The sequence below is a fragment of the Letharia columbiana genome (assembly GCF_014066305.1).
Source record: "Letharia columbiana isolate WasteWater2 chromosome Unknown xpSc0000088_s0, whole genome shotgun sequence".
NCBI lineage: Eukaryota > Fungi > Ascomycota > Lecanoromycetes > Lecanorales > Parmeliaceae > Letharia > Letharia columbiana.
Window position 1 is genome coordinate 83,139 of NW_023501166.1, and position 20,710 is coordinate 103,848.

Sequence of the window (20,710 nt, forward strand, 5' to 3'; positions counted from 1 at the left end):
GCAAATATTTTCATATCTTTTAATTTTTGTGTATCGGAGTCTGCATGGAAAAAATGGCTTCGCTCGCTACTATACCCCATTATGTTTTTTGGGCGTTTGATGCGCTTTCAACGGCCGTCATCGCTCTCGCTCGCTATTCGACGACGGTCGAGGAAGCTCCTGCCGTCCAGACTCATCCCATACACCTCTACACCGCCCTTCGGCTTCGTGAATATTGCAAGGAGGCCGAGGTTCGATGATGATGATGATGATGATAGCCTAGAGAAAGACAGGAAGCTGAAAGGCTGTTCTCTATGTTTCTTGGGATGCCAACATACAAAGCATCAAATTCGATTGGGCATGAAAAGTATTTGTCATACACGGAGCGGTGCGAGAAGGCAAGGATCACACTCGCTTACTCGAGGTCGTCTCCATGCCAATTGCGCAGGAGATTCCCTGAGGCCATTTTCTTCCGACACGTATCTATCTATGTATTGATAAGAAGAAATTGATGAGATGGATTCCCTGTAATTGCAGCGTGCGTGATGATAAGATGTCCATCTCCAAGATGCAGAGGGTCGGGAAGAATGCAATCGGAAGATCATGGTAGACGCCAATGCAAGATAGTCTCCGGCCTTGCGTCTCGGGCTGGAGATAATACTGCAGCAGGAATGATCAACGTACGGGGTCATGAGTAGTCGTAAATAAGTTAATACTTTAGTATTCAAGTCCCTTTCAAAGTCAGGATTCCAAATCTCTACTTATTCACAATGGAAGCTTTTGACAGTAGAAGGATGACTAATGCGCGAAAGAAAAAGCCGTTCCACCCGTCGAAGCCTTTATTATCAATCCCACCACACCACACCATATCACACCACACTACACCACACTACGTCACCGATACTCGATCCCTCTAGAATCTCACCGATCTTTCTCTAATCATTTTCTCTCTCCGAACAATTCCCTCACCCATCCTATCTAATTACCTCTCGCCTACTTTACTCATAAAAAGCTGGCATTCTGGCATCCTTTACTAGAACCTCGAGACTCTTCTTCTCCTTCACAACCAGACAAACTATATTCACAACAACAAAAACACCAGCAACAACAACAGCAGCAGCAGCAAGAAAGACTCTTGCAACGTCGTTGCCCTTGAACAAACATCACATCAACTGCTTCCACTCGACCGCAGCCAAGATGACGAGCACTGAGAAGGGTGTCCATAATCTCACCACGTAAGACATCCAACGCCCATCCACATCCGTCTACAGACAGACTCCTCCTCACCTTCACCATACCTTTGATTCCCCATTGCACCTGTTGCTGCTCCCCAGCTGACATCTTCTTCCACATCCAGCAAAGCAGACTTCGACGCCGCCCTCTCCGAGCCCTCACTCATGATCCTCGACTGCGTACGTCCACTTCCATACCATCAACCCCCTCCCCACCCCGCTTCTCTCTCTCCGCTCCCTTCTCCCGACCCAGAGTCCAACCCTCAAAGATCCATCTACACCACAGAACCCCCTCCCCCCCTTTCAAAACGCCCCAAATCCAACACCTCCCCCATCCACAGCACCACCACCGACACCACCGAACAACAACGCTGACGACCAACAGATGGCGACCTGGTGCGGCCCGTGCAAAGTGATCGCGCCCGAGATCGTCAAGATGTCCAACCGGTACCCGGCCGCGCGCTTTTACAAGCTCGACGTCGACGAGCTGCCCGACGTGGCGCAGGAGCTGGGCGTGCGCGCCATGCCGACCTTCATCGTGTTCCGGGGCGGAGAGAAGGTGGGCGAGGTGGTCGGGGCGAACCAGAAGGGGTTGGAGGCGTTGGTGGAGAAGGAGGTTAAGGCTGCTGCTTGAGCGGGGGAAAAAGGGCGGCGGGGGTGGGGAGTGAGGATGAGAGTGCCTGATGACAGGGTGGATGGATGGGATAGTAGGGAAGGGGGGAGGGAATGCAGCAATGAGCTTTGCGGCAAGATGATTTGTTTCCGAAACGTGTTTGGGCAACGTGAATGCCACGACTATAAATCAGTCTTCATGATATCAGGCCCCCTTCATATACCAAGCCTCCCCCCCCTCCCTCCCTCCATCCACCCAGCCCCTCCCTCCCCAACACAACACCCCACCCTCCGCCCCTTTCCCCAACACAACCCCCCTCCATCAACAGCCCTCACAGCCATCCCTTCCCCACCCCACCCCACCCCATCCATCCATCCATCCATCCCGCAGCCGGCACGACAACTTCCTCTTCCTCCGCCGCGCAATCATACATACACGTACTTGCACCGCAGCCCGACGAGTGACCGTGGTCCGGAGGGAGTGGGTTGAGACGCGTCCTTTCGGGGTTTCTTTTGTGCTCGACCCGCGTGCGTTTCGGTCGTGATGCGGCGGAGGAGCATCGGGCCGCGGCGTCGTTTTTGGGCGAGTTTGGGGATTGGAGGGGAGGGGGAGGATCGAGCGGGTGGGTGTTTGTGTGTGTGTGTGTAGATGGCGGGGAGGACGTGGGGGGGGGCGCGGAGCCAGGGTGAGAGGGGGCCGGGGGGGTTTGTTCTTGGCTCGGGGTGGCCGTTTGGGGTTTCTTTTTTTGCGATGGTTTATTGGGTGGTGGGGGTTTGGGGCTTGTTTGGTGTGGATTTTGTTTGATTTTGTAGGGTTCGGGGACCTTTTTCGCTACGGATGGCGCCGGATTTGGACATGGGGTTCATGGGGATGGGATCACAGGCTTCCTAAACAGGTTTCTGGGTCAGCTTTTGGTCTTTAAGTGAAGGATCTGAGAGGTTGAATAGAATCTTTTGCTTCCGTGATATCTTTCAAAACTCAAATATGGGCGACAAAGGAGGAAGCAAGGAACCACGCCGAGAAGTACGTACTTGGGTCAGCTCATCTGCTGTGCGAGCTCGATCGCCTGGGTTGTCGAAGTAGCCAAAGTGGAAGAGGTGAAGGTTCGGCCTCTGGCGACCCTGGTGATGGAGCCAGGCAGTTCTACCAGGCCGTGACGGGACCTTACAAGGACGATCTCGCCGTCCTCGACATTGAACTTTGCCGCGTCCTTTTTTTCAATTCAACGAAAGGTGATGGGACTGTATCCTGCAATTCCTTGGACCTCCCCGTGTTAGTCCTGGTGTGACATTGGTAGACTTGTCGGCCTGTTGAAAGCTGCAAAGGGTACTCGGCATCAGGGGAGTCCAGCAAGGGAATGTAATCAGCAGCTTTTAGAACAGCTCTCCCGGCCCAATTCATTGCTCGATACTGATCCTTAGTCGTGGGTGCCCCAGTCTCAAGATCGTGCCCATAGCTCTCGCAATAATCAATATCGGTCAAAAAGACCCCATCGTCGAAAAGTCTTGTCTTTCCATGAAGGTATCGTTCTGTGCATGGCCACTGGATGCCTGAACCTCCGGTGATTTTGGAAAAATCATCGCACTGTAGTCGCAAGGTCGTCCATGAAACAGTTGCTTCCAAGCATCGAAGACTTGTGGAGACTCGGTCTATGGTGTAAGTGGGCTACCATCCTTGCATCTAAAGTCCATTCTTTTCGGAAAATCCAGGTAGATCTCGAGGTCAGACTATGCTTCACCTGGAGGCTCAACGGCCTTGCGAGTAAGATGTACAGTCCGATCAACGTTGGTGAAACAACCGGTCTTCTCTCCCCATTGCGTGGCCATCAAACCACATCTGCTATCGCGCTAGATTCTGTCATGAAGATATCCTAGTAGATAACGAAGAGCTCCCCCTTTGTGAGGATCTCTCGAGCTCAAGGTAGATCCGGTAGGCTGACCAAAGGGTTCGTGCCACTGATCCAAAAGATTTCAATGATTCCGCCCTTGATGAAGTTTAGTATCGACTCTACATGAGTAGGCTGATTCCAATGCGGGACCTTGTGATACTCAACATTCCAGATGTCCGCGAGCTCTTGCATATGGTTAGGATTCTCAAAATTCTTGAGTCCTGTATACTCTCCACCGCACCCAGCCTCTCATTGCTTTGTGCGGTAGGTTGGCCATTCAATTGATAGAGTCCGCGGCCAGCTCGTCCGATGCAGCCGCAGAGCAGATTAACATGATTGACTTGGTAGGCACTTGCGGTAGCTTGATTGGACTGATACACCCCCTGCAAGACAGTCGGAAGCATACTACTAGTGGTACCAATGACCTCGGCTGCTATGCTAAGCTTTTCTTCCGGAATGCCGGTGATTTCTTCCACATATTTGGGATTGTACTTTTCGACACTCTTCGGTAAATCGTCGATACCAATCACGTGCTTTGCGACGTAGTCCTCATCAATCCCACCATTTTCAACTAGCAAATGTTGTATACCGTTCAGTACTGCCATGTTTTTTTTTCAATTTTTAGGGGGCCAAACGAACAGTCGTCCGCTTCGCGGTTTTTGGACAATCGAGGAACTACACCGATGTTTTGGAAGATCAGGAGCTTCCAACGTGTTCAATATCCTCGACCATAGAACAGCCTGTGTTGCCGAGGAATGGTGCCCGACTATGGACAGACAATCAGTAATGTCAATGTCAGTATATGACCCAGGTTGACCGTCGAAGCCGAATGACTCCCGCATGGAAGCTGCAGCACTTGCTATACAAAGACGAGTGTTCCCATTCCTGCCAAATGCTTAGCTCTTGACTCTATCATGGTTCAAGCCTAGGATCATTACATATGCAAAGTGTTCAAGCCAGCCTTACCAACCCTCGCAAGCACGTAGTACTCCTCTAGAAAAAGCTGTCCAGAAGCGTAAAAGCTGATACCATGGTTCATCAATCGCTTCTGTAGATCCTTCGTCTTTTTGACGATAAAAAACATGGCTTCATCCCATGAGGCGCGCTGTAAATCGCCATTCTTGCGAATCAACGGGTACTTGAGGCGTTCTTCATGAACAGTAGACATCCAGCTTAAGGCGTATCAATAACAACACCCAGAACAGTAACACTTCCAAACGAACATAAGCATGCAATTCTTTAGGGCCCAGACGCCCATGATTCACACGGTCCTACGCAGATTTCAGGGTTAGTATTTCTTCTTTAACGTAGGAACTTGGATTGGATAGCCTAAACGAGTAAAGGGGCTGTTTGATCCCGATATTCGTTTTGCGAATCAAATTTGGCACCGAACAGAGAGGGAACGCGACGAGGTGTACATACCACAGCTCTGCCCTAGACTCCAACTATCTTGCCATCTTTAACCGCGATGTCCAATCCACAGCCATTGCTAGACAAGTCGACAATACCGCGGTCCACTTTTGATATGCTAACGCTAAGGCGTTGAAGCACCTGCTCTCTTAATACCTAGCTGCACATGATACAGGCACTCGGTACCCACTTTTCGGGCCTTTCAGTAATCACCTCATCTACTCGCGCCGGCCACTTATGTTTATACGGCGTCCTTGGACCCCATATGTCCTCAACAGAATCGCTAGTCTGGTATCTTTCGGGGGCCATGGCAGGTTTGGGGATTGTGCTCGCGACGAGAGGCCCATCGAGGCCGGGTCGGATACAGACATCGTCGATGCCATTCTTTGATGATGACGTCCGACGACACGGCCAATATTAATCCTCTAGGACCTTTGAATGTGTCGTGGAAACCTAGCGGCGTTTGAGGTCTAGACCCAACGAGCTCTTGGATATTGTAGTGGGATATATCCGAACAAGTGACGTTGTCAGGAACACGCATAGGTCAAAGTTGGGGGCTAGCGACCCGGCCTTCCGGACCCCGCTGGTCCCTAGAGGGGATCTTCCAAAGCCCCCCGGGTGGTGCACCTAAGCGTCCAGGATCCCCCTAGTAGCTCACACGCTGAGTCCACCTCATCAAGATTTGGTGTAAGTTTAGAGCCTGCCTTGCTGCGACCCTTGATTTCGCCATGACGTTGTCGAATGACTAGATAAAGGCACCAGCTTATATATCTTGAGACGCCTATTAGAATCATCGACGTTCACGCATCAGAAGCAAGAACAGGAAGTGCAATGACACACAACATCAAGCCACTACTCATTGCTGGAGGTTTCTCTACCCGCAAGGGAACACCTAAGCACCTCATGCCGCATAGCGATGGGAGACCAGCATACCAACATACTCTTGAACATTTGATGAACGCTCTCCCCCTTACAGACACCTTCTTCATCTCGTTGCGCGACCAGGACCAGACTTTAGAGATGGATCTAGCAGGTTCTCACAAAATATCAAAGCACATCGAACCCATCTATGACTCCACAAGCATCCTTTTGGGCCCTGCGGCGGGGCTCGTCGCTGCACACATCTGCGCACCTTCGGCCACATGGCTCATTGTCGGCTGTGACTATCCACTCTTGACAGCACACACACTCCAGCAATTAATGAGGGAGTACGTCCCGCCTGTGACTTGCTTTGGTAATGAGCAAGGCCTGTTAGAACCTCTTCTTGCAATATGGAGCCCACGAGCATTAGGAAGACTTGCAGAGAACGTAGCTGCGGGAAAGTGCGGTCCTAGCATGACTGTTGAGGAGTTGGACGGGAAGATTCTGACTCCACACGACGAAAATTGGATTTTTGGCGCCAATACTATAGAGGATTGGGATGCTGCAATGAGCATTGCAAAGCTGGGAGCGAACCCTTCGGCTTGATTCCGCGGCATGCGGCTTGGAGGAGCTTCATCCATACCATTTCACGGTGTCCATTGCGGCAGAGCAAACCATTTCATAGACGCAATTGTCCAGCAAGGACTTGCTGCAGGACGCAGTGGTTCAGAACTTGAATTCTGATCCGTTGAATCTCTCTTTGGGGTGTCGCCACCAATGGAGGATGGCAGCGACGAATAGCAGTCCGCCCAAGTACCATGCGAGATCTGCTCTGGACCTTTAGGGGCAACGACCCAGCAATTGGCGGAAAGCAATGGTCTGACCTCATTTGATCCTTGGTCCTTACTCAGGGTGACTTGGCTTGTTGTACCGTCGATTATTCCATGCCAGAACAAGCGTAGATGGCTTGGCTTTTTGACGGCTTTGCGAACGGCGTCTGAGAAATTGGACCGCTGTGATGGAGAGCCAAGAACGTTGAGCTGTGCACGATGGGCTTTTCGTCCGGTTGCCCGTGGAAGAATCGGAGATATGGCATGACTAGGAAATGAAAGCAGCCAACAGTGGTCAGGCGATTCCCTGGCAAGCAAAAGAAGGGGTCCCTCTGGCAGCTTTGCGATCCCATCTCTCTGTCTTCATGGGCCTGGAGGCCATATTGTTCTTGACGTCTTCTCCGTGTGGGGAAAGCACAGCAAAGAGAACAGGATGTCTAGGCCTGATGGCAACCTTACGGAAGCGTGTCTTGGCTTCGAAGTCAGTGAGGCCCTGGCGGATGAAGTCAAACTTCCTAACGGACACTGCTCCTGTCGTATTAAAAGCGTTTTCTATAACCTCTTCGAACCTTCCTTGATCGTCTTGCACGACGCCCAAATACGCGACATCTATGCCCAGGTGTCTCAATGCCGCTTGGAAGTACGGTCCGTTGCTATCCCTGTATAGTGTGGCTTATCAATAAGAGTCCTGTAACGCAGCAACTTCCTTGGGCTACATCACATGGTCCAGAATGCGTTTCAGACTACAATGTTAGTGATCTGTAAACACCAGCGTGAAATACATGTTGTAGCATACGAAGCCTGGCTTTGCTGTGAAGTGAAGCGATGAAGTGGAAGTCTTTGGCTGTGGGGGGAATAGGATCCCGCCTGCCGTGCTCCGGCCTAAGACAGGTTAGTCGGACAGTGCACCCGGGATTGCACCTACTTTTCTCCGATGAGGCCCACCAAACATTAAACAGGCACAAGGTACAGATGGTTTGAAATATGGATTTGTTCCAATATTCTCGCAGCTGTTGACAATAATGAAATTCCCTTCCCTAAGTACGTACATGAAACAAATCCTATGCTTACTTCCCATACCTCAAGACAGATCAACAAGCCTCGGCTTCAAACATCAACGCAGGCCAACAACAGTTCTCAAAATTGGTAACGAGCAAAACAATCCATCCTTCCAATACCCCTTCGCTTGTCTCCCGAGCGTCTCTCTTTCCTCCGCGTGATGCTCATACGAAAGGCCATAAGAAAGCGACGGCGATCGCAATGACGAGCAGATAGTGCGAAGTATGACCCTTTGCCTCGTGCTGCATTGGTGGCGAAGCAAGCGCATCCTCCGGCGCAGCTGCTCCGAGAGCGGCAGCGGCTGTGACAGGAGAGTCAAACTGTGCCATTCGCGATGCTGCGTATCCTTCACGCCTCACTACCTCCCATACAGCGCGCTCGTTGTTAAAATCCTCCTCAAGCGACCTAGCTTCTGAGAGCGAGGTGTTCCTCGTATGAGTATTTCCGTTCTCGGTCGACACGGCTTCGGGAGAAGAGGAAGTGATTGAGACCGACGTATTCCGCGTGTGAGTATATCCGCTCTCTGTCGAGGTTTCCTCCCAAGAGAACGAGGTGTTTCGCGAATGAGTCTTGCTGCTCTCGGCTGAAACTGGCTCTGCTAAGGCGCGCTCTGCCGAGCTGAAGACTTGCTTGCGAGCAGGGAGACATGTCCGATGGCTACCCCACATAAAGTTGGGGTTCCAAGGCAGTCTGGGGGCAGTAGGCCGCCTAATTCTCTGGATTGGAGTTCGAGAGTTCTCCTGGATAGGAGACAAGACCACTAATTTGGACCGTACAGGCGTCGAAGACACTTCTTCGTCTTCGAAGTCGGTCGCTCGATCAGCAACCGTGGATTCTGCTCTCGCATTTGCCAAGACCAGGGCCTGATAGAAAGCTGTCTGCGCAGCAGCTGGCGCTTCCTCAGTCCTAGAGTCGAAGACGCTGACGTCGTCGCCTTGACTGTCCACATCTATGGTCATACACTGGGGACAGTGCTTGCCAGGAGATCTAAAGCCACCTTTACCGTCATCTTCCCACACTCCAAGGGTCTCAACCGCCTCAGGGCTCTGAGGGGGAGTTTTCGGCTGGTCCAGCGCCGAAGAGAACATCTTCATAGGCGATAGATTGCGCCCTGATAGTATAGGCGACTCCCGAGTATCTGTGGAATCCGTGGTGCTAGGAATACCACCCAACCTAGGCATCGGATTGTCAACAGAATCTGAGAAGAGGAGAGTCGCCCCATCACTCTCAGCCAGGATAGCGTATGCTATGTCAGGAACTGCACCAGTGCCAAGAAAAGTCATACCCCTCGTGGCCCGTGTAATACCGTAGCCATCCATCGTTTTCCCAACGGCGCCAGGTCCAAGCAGAGTCATCATGCCACTCGTAGTAAATGGGATGACGCCTTGTCCGGACATGAATTTCTGGGCGAGGACGCCAGGTCCGAGCAACATGGCGACATGCTCGTCAAATTCTGGATCCACTATCGTCCCGTCTAGAATATAGGCGAGATTGAATCGCTCAGCACAGTCCGGTATCATGGCCAGGGAATCCACATCGAGTCCTGGATCGCGCTCTTTCTCTTCACTCTCTTCGCCAATAGTGTTGCGGTTCCACTCGCCGCGCATGATACGCTGGGGGGAAGAAGACCAATGGGCGAGCTCAGAATTCGCAACCCTGTGCACAGGCGGCGGTGCTACTTCCAGTTCAAGATCTGTCTGGACCTGTTTCGAAAGAAGACGTTCCGGCGGTACTGGTGACTCCGAAGTCTCTATGAAATCTGCAGTGCGAAGAACACTGCCTTGTCCGGATACCATCTTTGAAGCGTTGGGGTTAGGTCCAAGCACTTCCGCAAGATACTGATCGCGTTCTGAATCAACCGGAGCCACATGTGCTTTGCGGGTGTCACGTAAAGCGCCCACATCGTCATGTGTCACTGTTTGGAAGTCTGGAGGGTTTGACTTGTCCGAGTTCTCTGCAGCCTTCTCCGCTGCTTCTCTGACAATCTGCTTGAGTACCGATTTCAAGGACCATTGCGAATTTTCCTCGACGGGCGCTTGTACCATATCTTTGTCGGGCTTCTCGGCAGCCGGCGACTTGATGACCATGAGGCTTGTGGACGTATTGACGTAATTTACTGTCTCGTGATCAACGGCTAGCTCCTCGTCCAACTCAGTCTCTGCCTCTGAAGATTCGTCTTCGATCTCATCAGCACCTGCTTCGTTCGGTGTCTCTTCAAGGGCATTTGCGGGCTCTGCTTTGAAAGGCAAGTCAATCACCAGGATGTCCGCAGTCTCGTATTTCTCCAAGACCTCGGACACTCTGGGTTTTTCCATTCCCTTGAAGGAATACACACGCACAGTGCCGTTGTCAACCAAGCGGAGATTTGTAGAGCTGCGACTCTCCGAGGTCTTCCATTCCCTCCCCTGCTTCAATCTTAAAGAACGCTGACCAGTGCCATCGTCGTTCACGTTGATATCTCCATCGTACGGTGTAATGAAGTATGGTCGCTGCAGACCGTGAAACGTGTTTGCGGCTGAGGACGCATTTAACATTGCTTCACGGGTTTCTGTGCTCATGACTTCCGGTATCTCTTGGTCGGAATCATATTCATCCCATATCCAAGTACCACAAGGCAGATATCGGATGGTGGTCTGGCCAGTGACAAAATCGCGGAGTGTTCTTGAGCTTTGCCTTGCTCGAAGGTCATCAGGGATCTCCACGCCTCGGTCCAAAGTACACGGGTCCACCCATTTTGCTGCCTGCGATGATACAACTGCCTTCCAGCTAACACCGTCTTTGATCTGCATCTTCCGATAGCTTGCAATTGCAGCCCAATATGAGACTGCTGAGGGATTCCGAGAATCTTGGAAGACAGGCTGGTCGATCAAGTTGAAGTGATGAACGGGAAATCCAACTCGAAGGTCTTGAGGCCTCTCCACAACAGCCTGGGGCTTGCTACCGAGACCAAGCAACTCCCGAAACACTGCGTCGGAGTCATTCTCGAACAAAGATCGTCGTGGCAGGAAGCCTTTTGGACAGCCTTGCGCGTACCACGTACCATTGATGGATACCTTAATAAAGTTCCAGTATTCATTGGCTTCAACCACAATCCTGGGTACGAACGGGTGAGCCTGTATCATGTACTCGACGTGGTCCGCATATTCTGATGGAATATACTGTGTCTGTGCGAGACGGCTCCCAATGACGTGAGAAGCGATGGTCGACGGCTCTGCATAGACTCCTTCATCGTCCAGTTCAGTGGCTCCCTGGTTGAATACGGCGGTCAAGTCAATATCCTCCAGTCGGTGTGGCTGCCAAGCACTATCGCTCGATGGCTGGTCTTGAGCCGGGACACTAGATCCAGCCGCTACATTTGTGCCCTTGGTGGCCGAAATGGACTGGACGACCATTGATGGAGCACTCATCTTTGGTCTCAGGTATAGCTCTCCCGAAGCGCTATCAATTGCAATCTCAACGCCTAACTCATCGGATACTGGAGGAAATCGCTGAATCTTGGGCGCGTCTGTGGCATGCTGCTTTCCCTTGGCTTCGAGTACGAGATCGAGAGGGAAGAGTCGCGAATATGTCCGCCCAACGAGCTCGATGCGTACGACATCGAGAGCGTCAAAGCATTGAGAGATGTAGGCCTCGTTGGTGCAGAATGATGGCAAAGCTTCGACAGGCGTTGACGTGAGCGGAGCCGATGTCAGAGAAGATTGGACGTTGTTACTAACATCCTCTGCTACATCGATTTGGCCTTCTTGAGTCATGACAAGATCATTTCTAGGAGCAGGAAATTTCTCGAGGTAAGGTGATTCACCATCCTGGATCTCGTCCCAGTGGAGGAGTTGCCGGTCTGAAATTCTCAGACCCCAAGACAGACGACGAAAAACAGTCTGTTCTTGGTCATCGGTCTTGCCTAGGTCATCGTGCTTTTGAACCTCCAATGCGAGCGCTTTGGTTGCGTAACTGGGCTTCCCTGGCGCGATGGGAACCTGCGGTAAGTTCGCCAATGCCGACTTCCAGAATGGCAACGTTGAGAGAGTCGACCACGCGGGACTAGTAGGGACGGTTGACGTAAGATCTCCGTTACCCTGGCTTCCAGCGCTTGATCGCCGAGATATGCTCGAGTTGTCCGACAACTGTGTGTCGACTGAAGATTCAATAGACTCTTGTGCTTGTGCAGCGGCATCAGAAACTTCGGCTCCGATGGAACTAGAGGCCGTTGAACCCCCAGACACGACGTGGATAATTGACTTGGCGAAATTGGAAAGTCTTGATTGATCATCCGCTGCTTGCTGACCTACGACACGTCCGACCCTTGTGATGGAGCTGTCCGATCCGGCAGGAGCAGAGATTGTCTGATCGTGGACATGCTCGACCTCGTCGGCTTCACTGTCTTGTCCAAACATGCCGAATTGGATCTGACGGACGATGTTGCGAACAGGCCTAGCTTGAGCGATGGAGCTTTCCCACTCATATACTTTGGACGGAGTCTTGCGAGTCTGTCGCTTTGGCACTGTCATCATCTCTCCGTTTGAGAACTCGACGTCGTGACTGGAGAAGTTGGCATTTGACAACCTGATCAACGGCAAACCTGTTTGAAGAGCTGCCTTTCGGAGGGTGACGTGATGTACCCCGGTGGTGTTGTCCAGGTCCACACTGTAACATTGCGACCTTGCCTCTGGGAGCTTGGAGGGAACTAGGAAGGTAGCTCCATCGATGAAGGTGTTCCCCTTCCAGAAGCAAGCGTCCACATGATAATGTATAGACGCTAGAGATTGACCATCCTCGAAGAATGCAGGCTGCATCAATTAGCTGGTATCCTATCATATTGATGATATCTTTGAACTTACCTTGGGTCCATAGACAATTGAACAGTTGAAATCTGCCGAGACATAGCCATACTTCTTCATCACCTGATGAAACAAAGATGGCTGGATTATTGGGATCCAGCTTGGCTGAGTTATTGAGTCAGCCATACCTGTAATGATAGAAGTTGTTGTTTTTGATTGACACATGGTATTTGGATGAGGTCTGTAAGCAAGTATGAGGAGGATGGATCGATGGATGTTGACAGACTGTATCCTCCTTGATGTGTGTTGACGGTAAAGTGTCGACCACAATCAGAGAGCTTCACAGATGCAGCTTCGAGTGATGATGCAGTGCAGTGTAAGAGGGTCTAACAAAAAGGTTCAGATATGTCTGTGAGCGAGTGTTGTTGGATGCTGTGATGGTTTGACCACCAAAACAGTATGCACAACAGAGCGGTCACCACGAGCAGACAGCCTCGCCTGTTGCAATATCGAAAGACGAAGCAGAGCAGTCAACTAAGATCAGAGTATGAAAGCCTGAGCCTCGGATATGCCTCAAAGTCTTGGTGCTGGGAGTAGAAAGATGTCTATGAACGGTTGAAAACTTGCTGTTGAAGCATGGAGAAAGAACGAAGTTGTACTGCAGGAGGGGTTCAAATATGTGGAATTTGAGAAGGGTTCACGCTGTGTTCGACTCGTGGCCAATCGGGTTGCAGAAAGGAGTGAAGATATCGAGGTGTTGAGAGCATACCTGTGTCAACAGTCCAAAGGAAGTTTGCCCTCTCCTCTACAGCCCTACCATCTCCGCAGCAGAACATCTCCTAACACATCCTCTGGGGGGCCTACACCTCTTGTCCACCAACTCCATGAGTGAATGCGTCTGCCAGCACGATCGTCCATGCTCCAAAACCAGGGGCAGAAGGATTGCAGAGCCAGGGGTACTCAGACCAGTGCTCGAAGCGACATTGAGAAGCAAAAGTCTCTTCCGCTACGCATGAAGGCGAACATAGCCTTGCAGCATACTCTATCGCAGAAGAGTAGGACCCTCGTTCATAAGGTCGAAGCTCTATCCGAGATCAGCTTGCTCAAGTGGCGACTGAAGGGCTTTTTGGCGGGTATGAAGCTGATGTTCTGATGCTGCCCAATGGACATCAAACCGCTATGGCGTCGCCTTTTAGCAGGGAGTTGGATTCCGGGGAAATGTAGCTGACCTTGTGCTTGCGACAGTCATCGCACGAATATCTCATAGTCGACAACATCTCAAGGCTGCAAGCTCTGCTTCCTGCTTGCCCATTAATCAGGTATACAGCGACACTATCTCAAACATTAGCTTGCTCAACAAGGTAGTGATCACGATACTGACCCTCTTCCTGTGACACTTGTTGCATCCGGTAATCCTAAGTTGCAGAGACTTTAAGCCCTTATCAACGCTCATGAATACAACAGACGTATATGTATATAGAATTCTGCTTCTCGTGCATATGGACAACAAGAAGAAGAAGAAGAAGAAGAAGAAGAAGAAATGTCTACGCATATTTAAAGAGCGCGATGGCGGCCACGAAATTACGACTCAATTCATCGAAATTGCCAGCCCCCTCAATTCACAAGCCAAGGAGCATTAGATTGCGAAAGAATGTAGGGGAAATAAATTCATTGTGCGAAATGAGAGAAGACGGTATTGCATGACTGGAAACGAGCCAACGCCCTTGGTATGGCTATGGTGTATATTCCTTTTCATGAACCTTGTCTTGAGTTCCTAGTTGGTTGTGATTACATTTGATCCTGCCACTTATTGCCGTCCACCCCCTGTGAAGATAGACGAATCGTACCCTTTTGTCGTCAAGTAGGGCTATCAATTAGCAAAGATTCTACAGTTTGGGGTATAAATTAGTAGTTTGCCCATTCATTGGGGTTAATGAACGACGCATAGAGAGTGTCATTGGACGCCGAAATTCCCAAAGGCTTGAATCGAGAGCCTACATATCCTTGCTACGTTATTTCACCGTAATCTGCGCCCTCAACTTACTAAGGGCAAGGCGTAGACGAAGTGCTTGAATTCTTGTTTTTAGCGTGTGCAGAAAACGTTGGAATACTTGGCACTGAGATTTTCAAAAAAAACCCACCAAAAGTAGTACTGAGTAGATGATCTTCTCCATATCGCATTCTACCACCTTCCTCATCATATTTGAAGCTCCTGTATATCTCGCTTAGCCGATCCTTGGTGTTTTGCCTTAGTGTTTCGAATCCTCCCAATGACGCAGTCAGGGGCCCCCCTACCGCCTCCTCCGGCCAGACAGTAGGGCTAAGAGGCGTCCTCCCGTGCCCAAGCGATTGCTGAGGATATCAGCCTCCAGACTGAAGGCCCTCATGCCCCCGTGAACGTGCGGCCCTGGAAGACAATTGCTAGGATATACAGAGCTTCAAATTGATGAGGAAGGTGGTAGAATGCGATATGGAGAGATTTCTTCGTACTACTTTTGGTGGGTGTGTGTGAGAATCTCAGTGCCAAGTATTCCAACTTTTTCGCTAATTTGCAATCGAGAATAAGCGACTTTACGCGTTTAGCGATCTGCCCAATCAAGATCTTTGTCGATGACGATATCTTGTATTTGCTCGGTGCTACGAGACTACGAGTATCCCGCCACTTTCAACTGCCCTTGACATCCAATTGAGCGCGACTACATTCTCACATGCTTCCTAGAGCTGTTCGCCGCAACACTCTGTTCTTTCATGACTTTCTGAAGCCTCAATCCCAGAGCTCACGAGTATTTCTTCCCAACATACCCCTCATCTCGCACACAGCAAGACGAACAATGGCTACCGCAATGGCGAAACGCCTCGAGGGCAAGACAATCCTTGTGACAGGAGCATCATCTGGGATTGGCAAAAGCACAGGTCTCAGCGCAACCTCAACTTTCGACAACCACCACGCTGACGAAATCCAGCAATGGAATTCGCTCGAACCTCGCCTAAAAGTCTTAAGCTGGTTCTGACTGCGCGGAGGATTGATACTTTGAAAGTGATTGCAGAGGAGATCAAGGAAGAAGTTGGCTCAGGGGTCCAGGTACTGCCAGTGAAGTTGGACGTCAGCAACCCGAGTGAGGTGAAGGGCTTTGTAGATTCATTGCCGGCACAATTCAGGGACATTGATGTCTTGGTAAACAATGCGTACGTCTCAAAAGTGGCTATGCATAAATTTGAAGAACAAATGCTGATGACTACCTTTTAGTGGTCTCGTCAAAGGCACAGCAAAGGCTCCAGACATAGCTGATGAAGACATCGATGTCATGTTCTCCACCAACGTCACTGGCTTGATCAACATGACTCAAGCCATTCTTCCCATCTACAAGAAGCGTGAGGATGGAGGACGAGGAGACATAATCAACATTGGGTCGATAGCGGGCAGAGAAGCATACCCTGGCGGCTCGATCTACTGCGCAACAAAGGCGGCCATACGAAGTTTCACAGATGCCATGCGAAGAGAGCTGATTGCTACGAGGATAAGAGTGATGGAAGTAGATCCAGGCCAAGTGGAGACCGAGTTTTCCGTCGTACGGTTTTATGGCGATAAAGCCAAAGCAGACGCGGTCTATGCGTAGGTATATTACCGTTTGCCAGTCCACAAGAAGCTAATTTCTCGGCAGCGGCTGCGAACCACTCACTCCTGATGATATTGCCGAAGTCGTGGTATTCAATGCAGCGAGAAGGGAAAATGTTGTCGTAGCTGATACGCTTATCTTTCCAAATCACCAGGTAAGGGTTGCTGCGCCCATCTCCTTTCATGTGATGCTTGCCATCACGGCAATGTTTGCTGATTTCTCTTCAGGCCGCGGCCACGGTCATGCACAAGAAGTCGTGACACTCGTAGTTGAGCTAATCTTTGATAGGCTGGTACTGGTGGCGCGATGTACAAGAGGCCGTCATAGATCCCAACACGTATAAACTTGATTAAAGGCTATTGCTCGCCACCTAACTTCTCTTCGATCTTCTCCAGGTCTTCAGCCTCGGCCATCTCAATGACCTTCCCCGTTTCTGCGGTATTTCTCATCAACTCCTTTGCTCCGGCATAGAGCATTCGTAGTTCCGCATTGCAGGTAACCGGGAGATAGTAGAGCAGTACATAGGGTACCGAAAGACGACCAGATGGCTAGCTTTGTGTAAACGAGCAGTCTTCAATCTGGACCAACGGCAGAACGGACCAGATTCAGGGGATAGCTGAGCAGAACATAGCGTGGCGAGTGATCTGGCAGCTCGTCTGCTAACTCTTGCATGTTGGTATAAATTTCATCATCGACTTGTGCGATCTCCAAGGTGTGCTTATCGATCTGGTCTAGTTTGTAGAAAGCGGTCAGCTGATTGTTTCTCCATGTGGCGGCTGACTTGGTGTCCATACGGTGTGAGGGCAGTTCAGAACGTACAGATCACCGCTTGGGGGTCCTTTGCTCTTGAAGTCCCTAATCTAAACTTCCGCAGCTTCTCTTTGGTCTCAGGTGAAAATGTGTACAACCGTGATTCCGAAGACTGCAACGGTCAGCTTAATGAAAGGTGCGCGCGGCAGCTCTGGCTCACCATATTCGATAAATATCAAGAACAGCGTCTCCCAAGGTATAAATTCTAGGATATGAGCAGCTGATGACAGTGCAGTTCTGAAGAACTGCCCGCGTCAGATCCTCCTTTAGATTCATGAGATCCGATAAATCCGAGAAACCTTGGCGATCTCGGCAGATCTCGCCCCGCGTACTGCTGCATCTTGACTTTGATGACATAGATAATGTCCATGTACTCCATTGCTGGACGGTTAACCTATTGTCCACACCTCAATGTTTGCAAGACTTAGCCAATTGAGTCGACATCTGTCTCGGCCACTTCCTTACTACGCACACTCCTCGGCAGCAGCTTCCAGCGCCTTCCCAAGAAGCAGCATCATGACACCAGTGACAGCAGAAGAGAAGAGTAAGCGCATGATACATACAGCAGGATGCATTATCATTGGCGATGAGGTCCTCGGTGGCAAGGTGTGCCCCAATGCGCGACTGGACGCGGAGTATCCTCCCAGCTGAACAGACACAAATCAGACTGTCGATACCAACTCGGCGTATCTTGCCAAGTTCTGCTTCAAACTGGGCATGAATCTGAAAAGGATAGAAGTGATAGGAGATGACGAGGGAGAGATAGTAGAAGCTGCAAGACGGATGAGTGACAACTACGACTTTGTGGTCACAAGGCAAGATAATGAAAGAGCCGATGAGAGAGTCGATGGATTACATTGCTGACATGTAGCAGTGGAGGAATTGGCCCAACGTAAGTGCGGCATGAAGTACCTGCCGCATTATGAAGCTTACTCAAGACACCACTAGACATGACGATATTACTTATCAATCGGTAGCAAAGGCTTTTGAACTAAAACTCGTGGAACATCAGGAGGCTTTAACCCGAATGAAGAAGCTTTCGAAACCGCATCCTTCGCAACCTAATTTTTCATACGACGTACCATCGCCTGCCCTGGAAGCAAAGAAACGGATGATAAGGCTACCAATGGATACTTCAAGAGACGATGAGGGCCAGGTACTGTTTGTCGACGAGAGTTTATGGGTTCCTGTTTCGGTTGTCAACGGCAACATTCATATCTTGCCCGGAGTCCCCAGACTATTTGAGAAGCTTCTCGAAGGACTCAAACCCGGTTTAGTACCACGGCTGACGGATCCCGAAGGCAAGGGTGTATACCGGATACTGATCTCTACTCCAATGGCAGAAAGTGCAGTAGCGTCTTACCTGACCGAGCTAGCAGGGGAAGTTGAGTCGAAAGGAGTCAAAGTTGGAAGCTATCCACGTTGGGGAAGAAAGAGGAACTCTGTCACGCTTGTTGGAAGAGACGAGGAATATCTTTTGAGTTTAGTTGGGGAGGTAGAGAAAAATGTGCAAGGCAAAAGGGTAGAAAGAGAAGATGAGATGGACCAAAGTGACGATCCAGATGAATGAAATCCAGGATAGAGCTCCTTGGGAGATAGAATAACAGGTCTCTCAATAGAGCCTTATACTAGATAATACGCAACAACATGAAACAGTCGCATGGATGATCTTTTGGAGAAGCACGGAGATCGTCAGTGGCCCTGCAACAGGATATCGGAGCTTAATTAGCCCAAGCACATGGCTCATGCAGGACGATGTCGTAATAGCCGTCCCAAGCTCATTTATGGCCTTATCGCCCATGCAAATACTGATGACTGCAAAGTAATGGCACAGAATTTTTTGTGGTGCGTAGTGGATGGATGCCTTGCAACATGCTCCGGCCGATCTGGGCTGAGCATCAACCCCTTGCCACATCTCCTTGCCCACCACCTCTGTGCGAATACTTGAGCTCGTTCCCTCGCACTTTTTCCTTACCAAAACCCTCGCAGAAAAGGCAGCTGGTCATCGACAAGTAATCCGTCTTTCGTCAAGCTACTTTAGACAGGCATAAGCAGGCGGGGGATCCCAAGCTCTCTAGGCGCTCTTGGAATCTGCCTATCAGATCACCTCATCGCCCTCCTCTGCCGGAACTAGAGGGAACGGCGGGTCAACCCAAAGCCTCTCCCAAGGGACCCAGTCCCATCTTCCCCGGGGGTCCCAGCTATCTGAACTATCGCGGAGGTGTCCTGTTGGTCTGCGCTAAAGTCGGCACTAAGACGGCCGTATGCTCCCCCTGTCACTTTTTTCCCTGTCCATGCTGCAGGTGCCATGAGATGCTTGTGCAGAAACTTTCACTAACACAGAACCTCAGCGGTACCAACGCCATCACACTTCCTCTTTACATCAACCTCACCTCTTTATCAAGGCCAAGCTCTTTCGTCACACTCTTGCCCCAAGAGCACGTACCACCATACGTCTTAACCCTGGAGTGTCTTAGATCTCACACCACCCAATCGATCTGTTTGTCGCAAGCGCAAGACCGTCTCTCGCAAAGCTCGCAACCTTCTCCTCAAAGTCTCCTGAGCTTCCCTTCCTACACACATTTGAGCGGCTATTCTCTAGCGACAAGCGGACCTCTGCAAAATCCCCGCCACAGCTCCCTCGTACCCTTGTGCTCCTGTCGTCATCCGACATCCAGTCGGATACGCCAATCAACCTACGGGCCACGCGACTTCCACGTTTCTTAGGGACGATCTATATTGAGCTATACAATTTACCGCAGCCATGACTAGTAATAGTAATAGAGTTCGTGACCCTTTCCCTTTCCTGGGATATCCCAATGTGTCTTCGAGCCATGCGTTCTAACACTCCGCCTGTACAGTTTCTTCGAGAGTACAAGCTTGTGGTGGTTGGTGGAGGTGGTGTGGGAAAGTCATGTTTGACTATCCAGCTCATACAAAGCCATTTCGTCGATGAATACGACCCTACAATAGAAGGTTCGCCTGGCCCGCTTGTCTGACTCCTAGAAGGACGGTGAGCTAACACAGCTTAAAGACTCCTATCGAAAGCAATGCGTCATAGATGACGAGGTCGCCCTGCTCGATGTACTGGATACAGCTGGTCAAGAAGAATACTCGGCGATGCGAGAGCAATATATGCGCACGGGCGAAGGATTTCTACTGGTCTACTCAATCACATCACGGCAAAGCTTTGAAGAGATCTTGACATTCCAACAACAAATACTGCGAGTGAAGGACAAAGACTACTTTCCCATCATCATAGTGGGTAACAAATGCGATCTGGACTCAGAGCGAGAAGTCTCAAGGCAAGGTACGTTTGAAGCCAGTACCCATAATTCGCGAGAAGCTCTTTACGACTCCGCGAGCTCTACTGCTATGGTGATCAGCTAACGTTTTTGATTTGCAGAGGGTGAGCAGCTAGCTCGCCAGTTCGGCTGCGCCTTCATTGAGACCTCCGCAAAATCCCGCATCAACGTCGACAACGCCTTCTTCAATATCGTCCGCGAAATCAGAAGATACAACAAAGAGATGTCATCCTATCCAGCGGGCGGAGGAGGGCCCAGTACGTCCCGGCCGCCACAGGACAGTTCAGACAGCGCGGGCTGCTGCGGTGGGAAGTGCATTGTGATGTGA

The 20,710-nt window shown here is 50.6% G+C and overlaps 10 protein-coding genes across 10 annotated transcripts; 6 read left to right on the forward strand and 4 right to left on the reverse strand.

The window, feature by feature from the left end:
* Nucleotides 1-1,176: 1,176 nt before the first annotated feature.
* On the forward strand, nucleotides 1,177-1,845 carry HO173_013157 (uncharacterized protein; the record flags this gene model as incomplete). The annotated part of the gene is made up of 3 exons (XM_037314982.1): nucleotides 1,177-1,214; nucleotides 1,337-1,391; nucleotides 1,597-1,845. The coding sequence occupies 3 exons, from the start codon at nucleotides 1,177-1,179 to the stop codon at nucleotides 1,843-1,845; spliced, it is 342 nt and encodes a 113-aa protein (XP_037158138.1).
* Nucleotides 1,846-3,831: 1,986 nt separating this feature from the next.
* HO173_013158 (uncharacterized protein) lies at nucleotides 3,832-4,317 on the reverse strand (the record flags this gene model as incomplete). Its single annotated transcript, XM_037314983.1, has 1 exon — nucleotides 3,832-4,317. The coding sequence occupies one exon, from the start codon at nucleotides 4,315-4,317 to the stop codon at nucleotides 3,832-3,834; it is 486 nt and encodes a 161-aa protein (XP_037158139.1).
* A 9-nt stretch (nucleotides 4,318-4,326) lies between these two features.
* Nucleotides 4,327-4,880, reverse strand: HO173_013159 (uncharacterized protein; the record flags this gene model as incomplete). The annotated part of the gene is made up of 2 exons (XM_037314984.1): nucleotides 4,327-4,597; nucleotides 4,651-4,880. The coding sequence occupies 2 exons, from the start codon at nucleotides 4,878-4,880 to the stop codon at nucleotides 4,327-4,329; spliced, it is 501 nt and encodes a 166-aa protein (XP_037158140.1).
* A 1,073-nt stretch (nucleotides 4,881-5,953) lies between these two features.
* On the forward strand, nucleotides 5,954-8,033 carry HO173_013160 (uncharacterized protein; the record flags this gene model as incomplete). The annotated part of the gene is made up of 2 exons (XM_037314985.1): nucleotides 5,954-6,330; nucleotides 7,904-8,033. The coding sequence occupies 2 exons, from the start codon at nucleotides 5,954-5,956 to the stop codon at nucleotides 8,031-8,033; spliced, it is 507 nt and encodes a 168-aa protein (XP_037158141.1).
* Nucleotides 8,034-8,036: 3 nt separating this feature from the next.
* Nucleotides 8,037-12,665, reverse strand: HO173_013161 (uncharacterized protein; the record flags this gene model as incomplete). Its single annotated transcript, XM_037314986.1, has 1 exon — nucleotides 8,037-12,665. One exon carries the CDS (start codon nucleotides 12,663-12,665, stop codon nucleotides 8,037-8,039), a length of 4,629 nt encoding a protein of 1,542 aa, XP_037158142.1.
* A 2,816-nt stretch (nucleotides 12,666-15,481) lies between these two features.
* On the forward strand, nucleotides 15,482-16,527 carry HO173_013162 (uncharacterized protein; the record flags this gene model as incomplete). The annotated part of the gene is made up of 5 exons (XM_037314987.1): nucleotides 15,482-15,563; nucleotides 15,614-15,836; nucleotides 15,898-16,263; nucleotides 16,313-16,421; nucleotides 16,495-16,527. The coding sequence occupies 5 exons, from the start codon at nucleotides 15,482-15,484 to the stop codon at nucleotides 16,525-16,527; spliced, it is 813 nt and encodes a 270-aa protein (XP_037158143.1).
* Nucleotides 16,528-16,623: 96 nt separating this feature from the next.
* Nucleotides 16,624-17,240, reverse strand: HO173_013163 (uncharacterized protein; the record flags this gene model as incomplete). Its single annotated transcript, XM_037314988.1, has 4 exons — nucleotides 16,624-16,815; nucleotides 16,868-16,998; nucleotides 17,087-17,189; nucleotides 17,238-17,240. The coding sequence occupies 4 exons, from the start codon at nucleotides 17,238-17,240 to the stop codon at nucleotides 16,624-16,626; spliced, it is 429 nt and encodes a 142-aa protein (XP_037158144.1).
* Nucleotides 17,241-17,593: 353 nt separating this feature from the next.
* HO173_013164 (uncharacterized protein) lies at nucleotides 17,594-17,941 on the forward strand (the record flags this gene model as incomplete). Its single annotated transcript, XM_037314989.1, has 2 exons — nucleotides 17,594-17,683; nucleotides 17,744-17,941. The coding sequence occupies 2 exons, from the start codon at nucleotides 17,594-17,596 to the stop codon at nucleotides 17,939-17,941; spliced, it is 288 nt and encodes a 95-aa protein (XP_037158145.1).
* Nucleotides 17,942-17,999: 58 nt separating this feature from the next.
* On the forward strand, nucleotides 18,000-18,647 carry HO173_013165 (uncharacterized protein; the record flags this gene model as incomplete). The annotated part of the gene is made up of 1 exon (XM_037314990.1): nucleotides 18,000-18,647. One exon carries the CDS (start codon nucleotides 18,000-18,002, stop codon nucleotides 18,645-18,647), a length of 648 nt encoding a protein of 215 aa, XP_037158146.1.
* Nucleotides 18,648-19,841: 1,194 nt separating this feature from the next.
* HO173_013166 (uncharacterized protein) lies at nucleotides 19,842-20,710 on the forward strand (the record flags this gene model as incomplete). The annotated part of the gene is made up of 4 exons (XM_037314991.1): nucleotides 19,842-19,862; nucleotides 19,939-20,053; nucleotides 20,112-20,387; nucleotides 20,484-20,710. 4 exons carry the CDS (start codon nucleotides 19,842-19,844, stop codon nucleotides 20,708-20,710), a joined length of 639 nt encoding a protein of 212 aa, XP_037158147.1.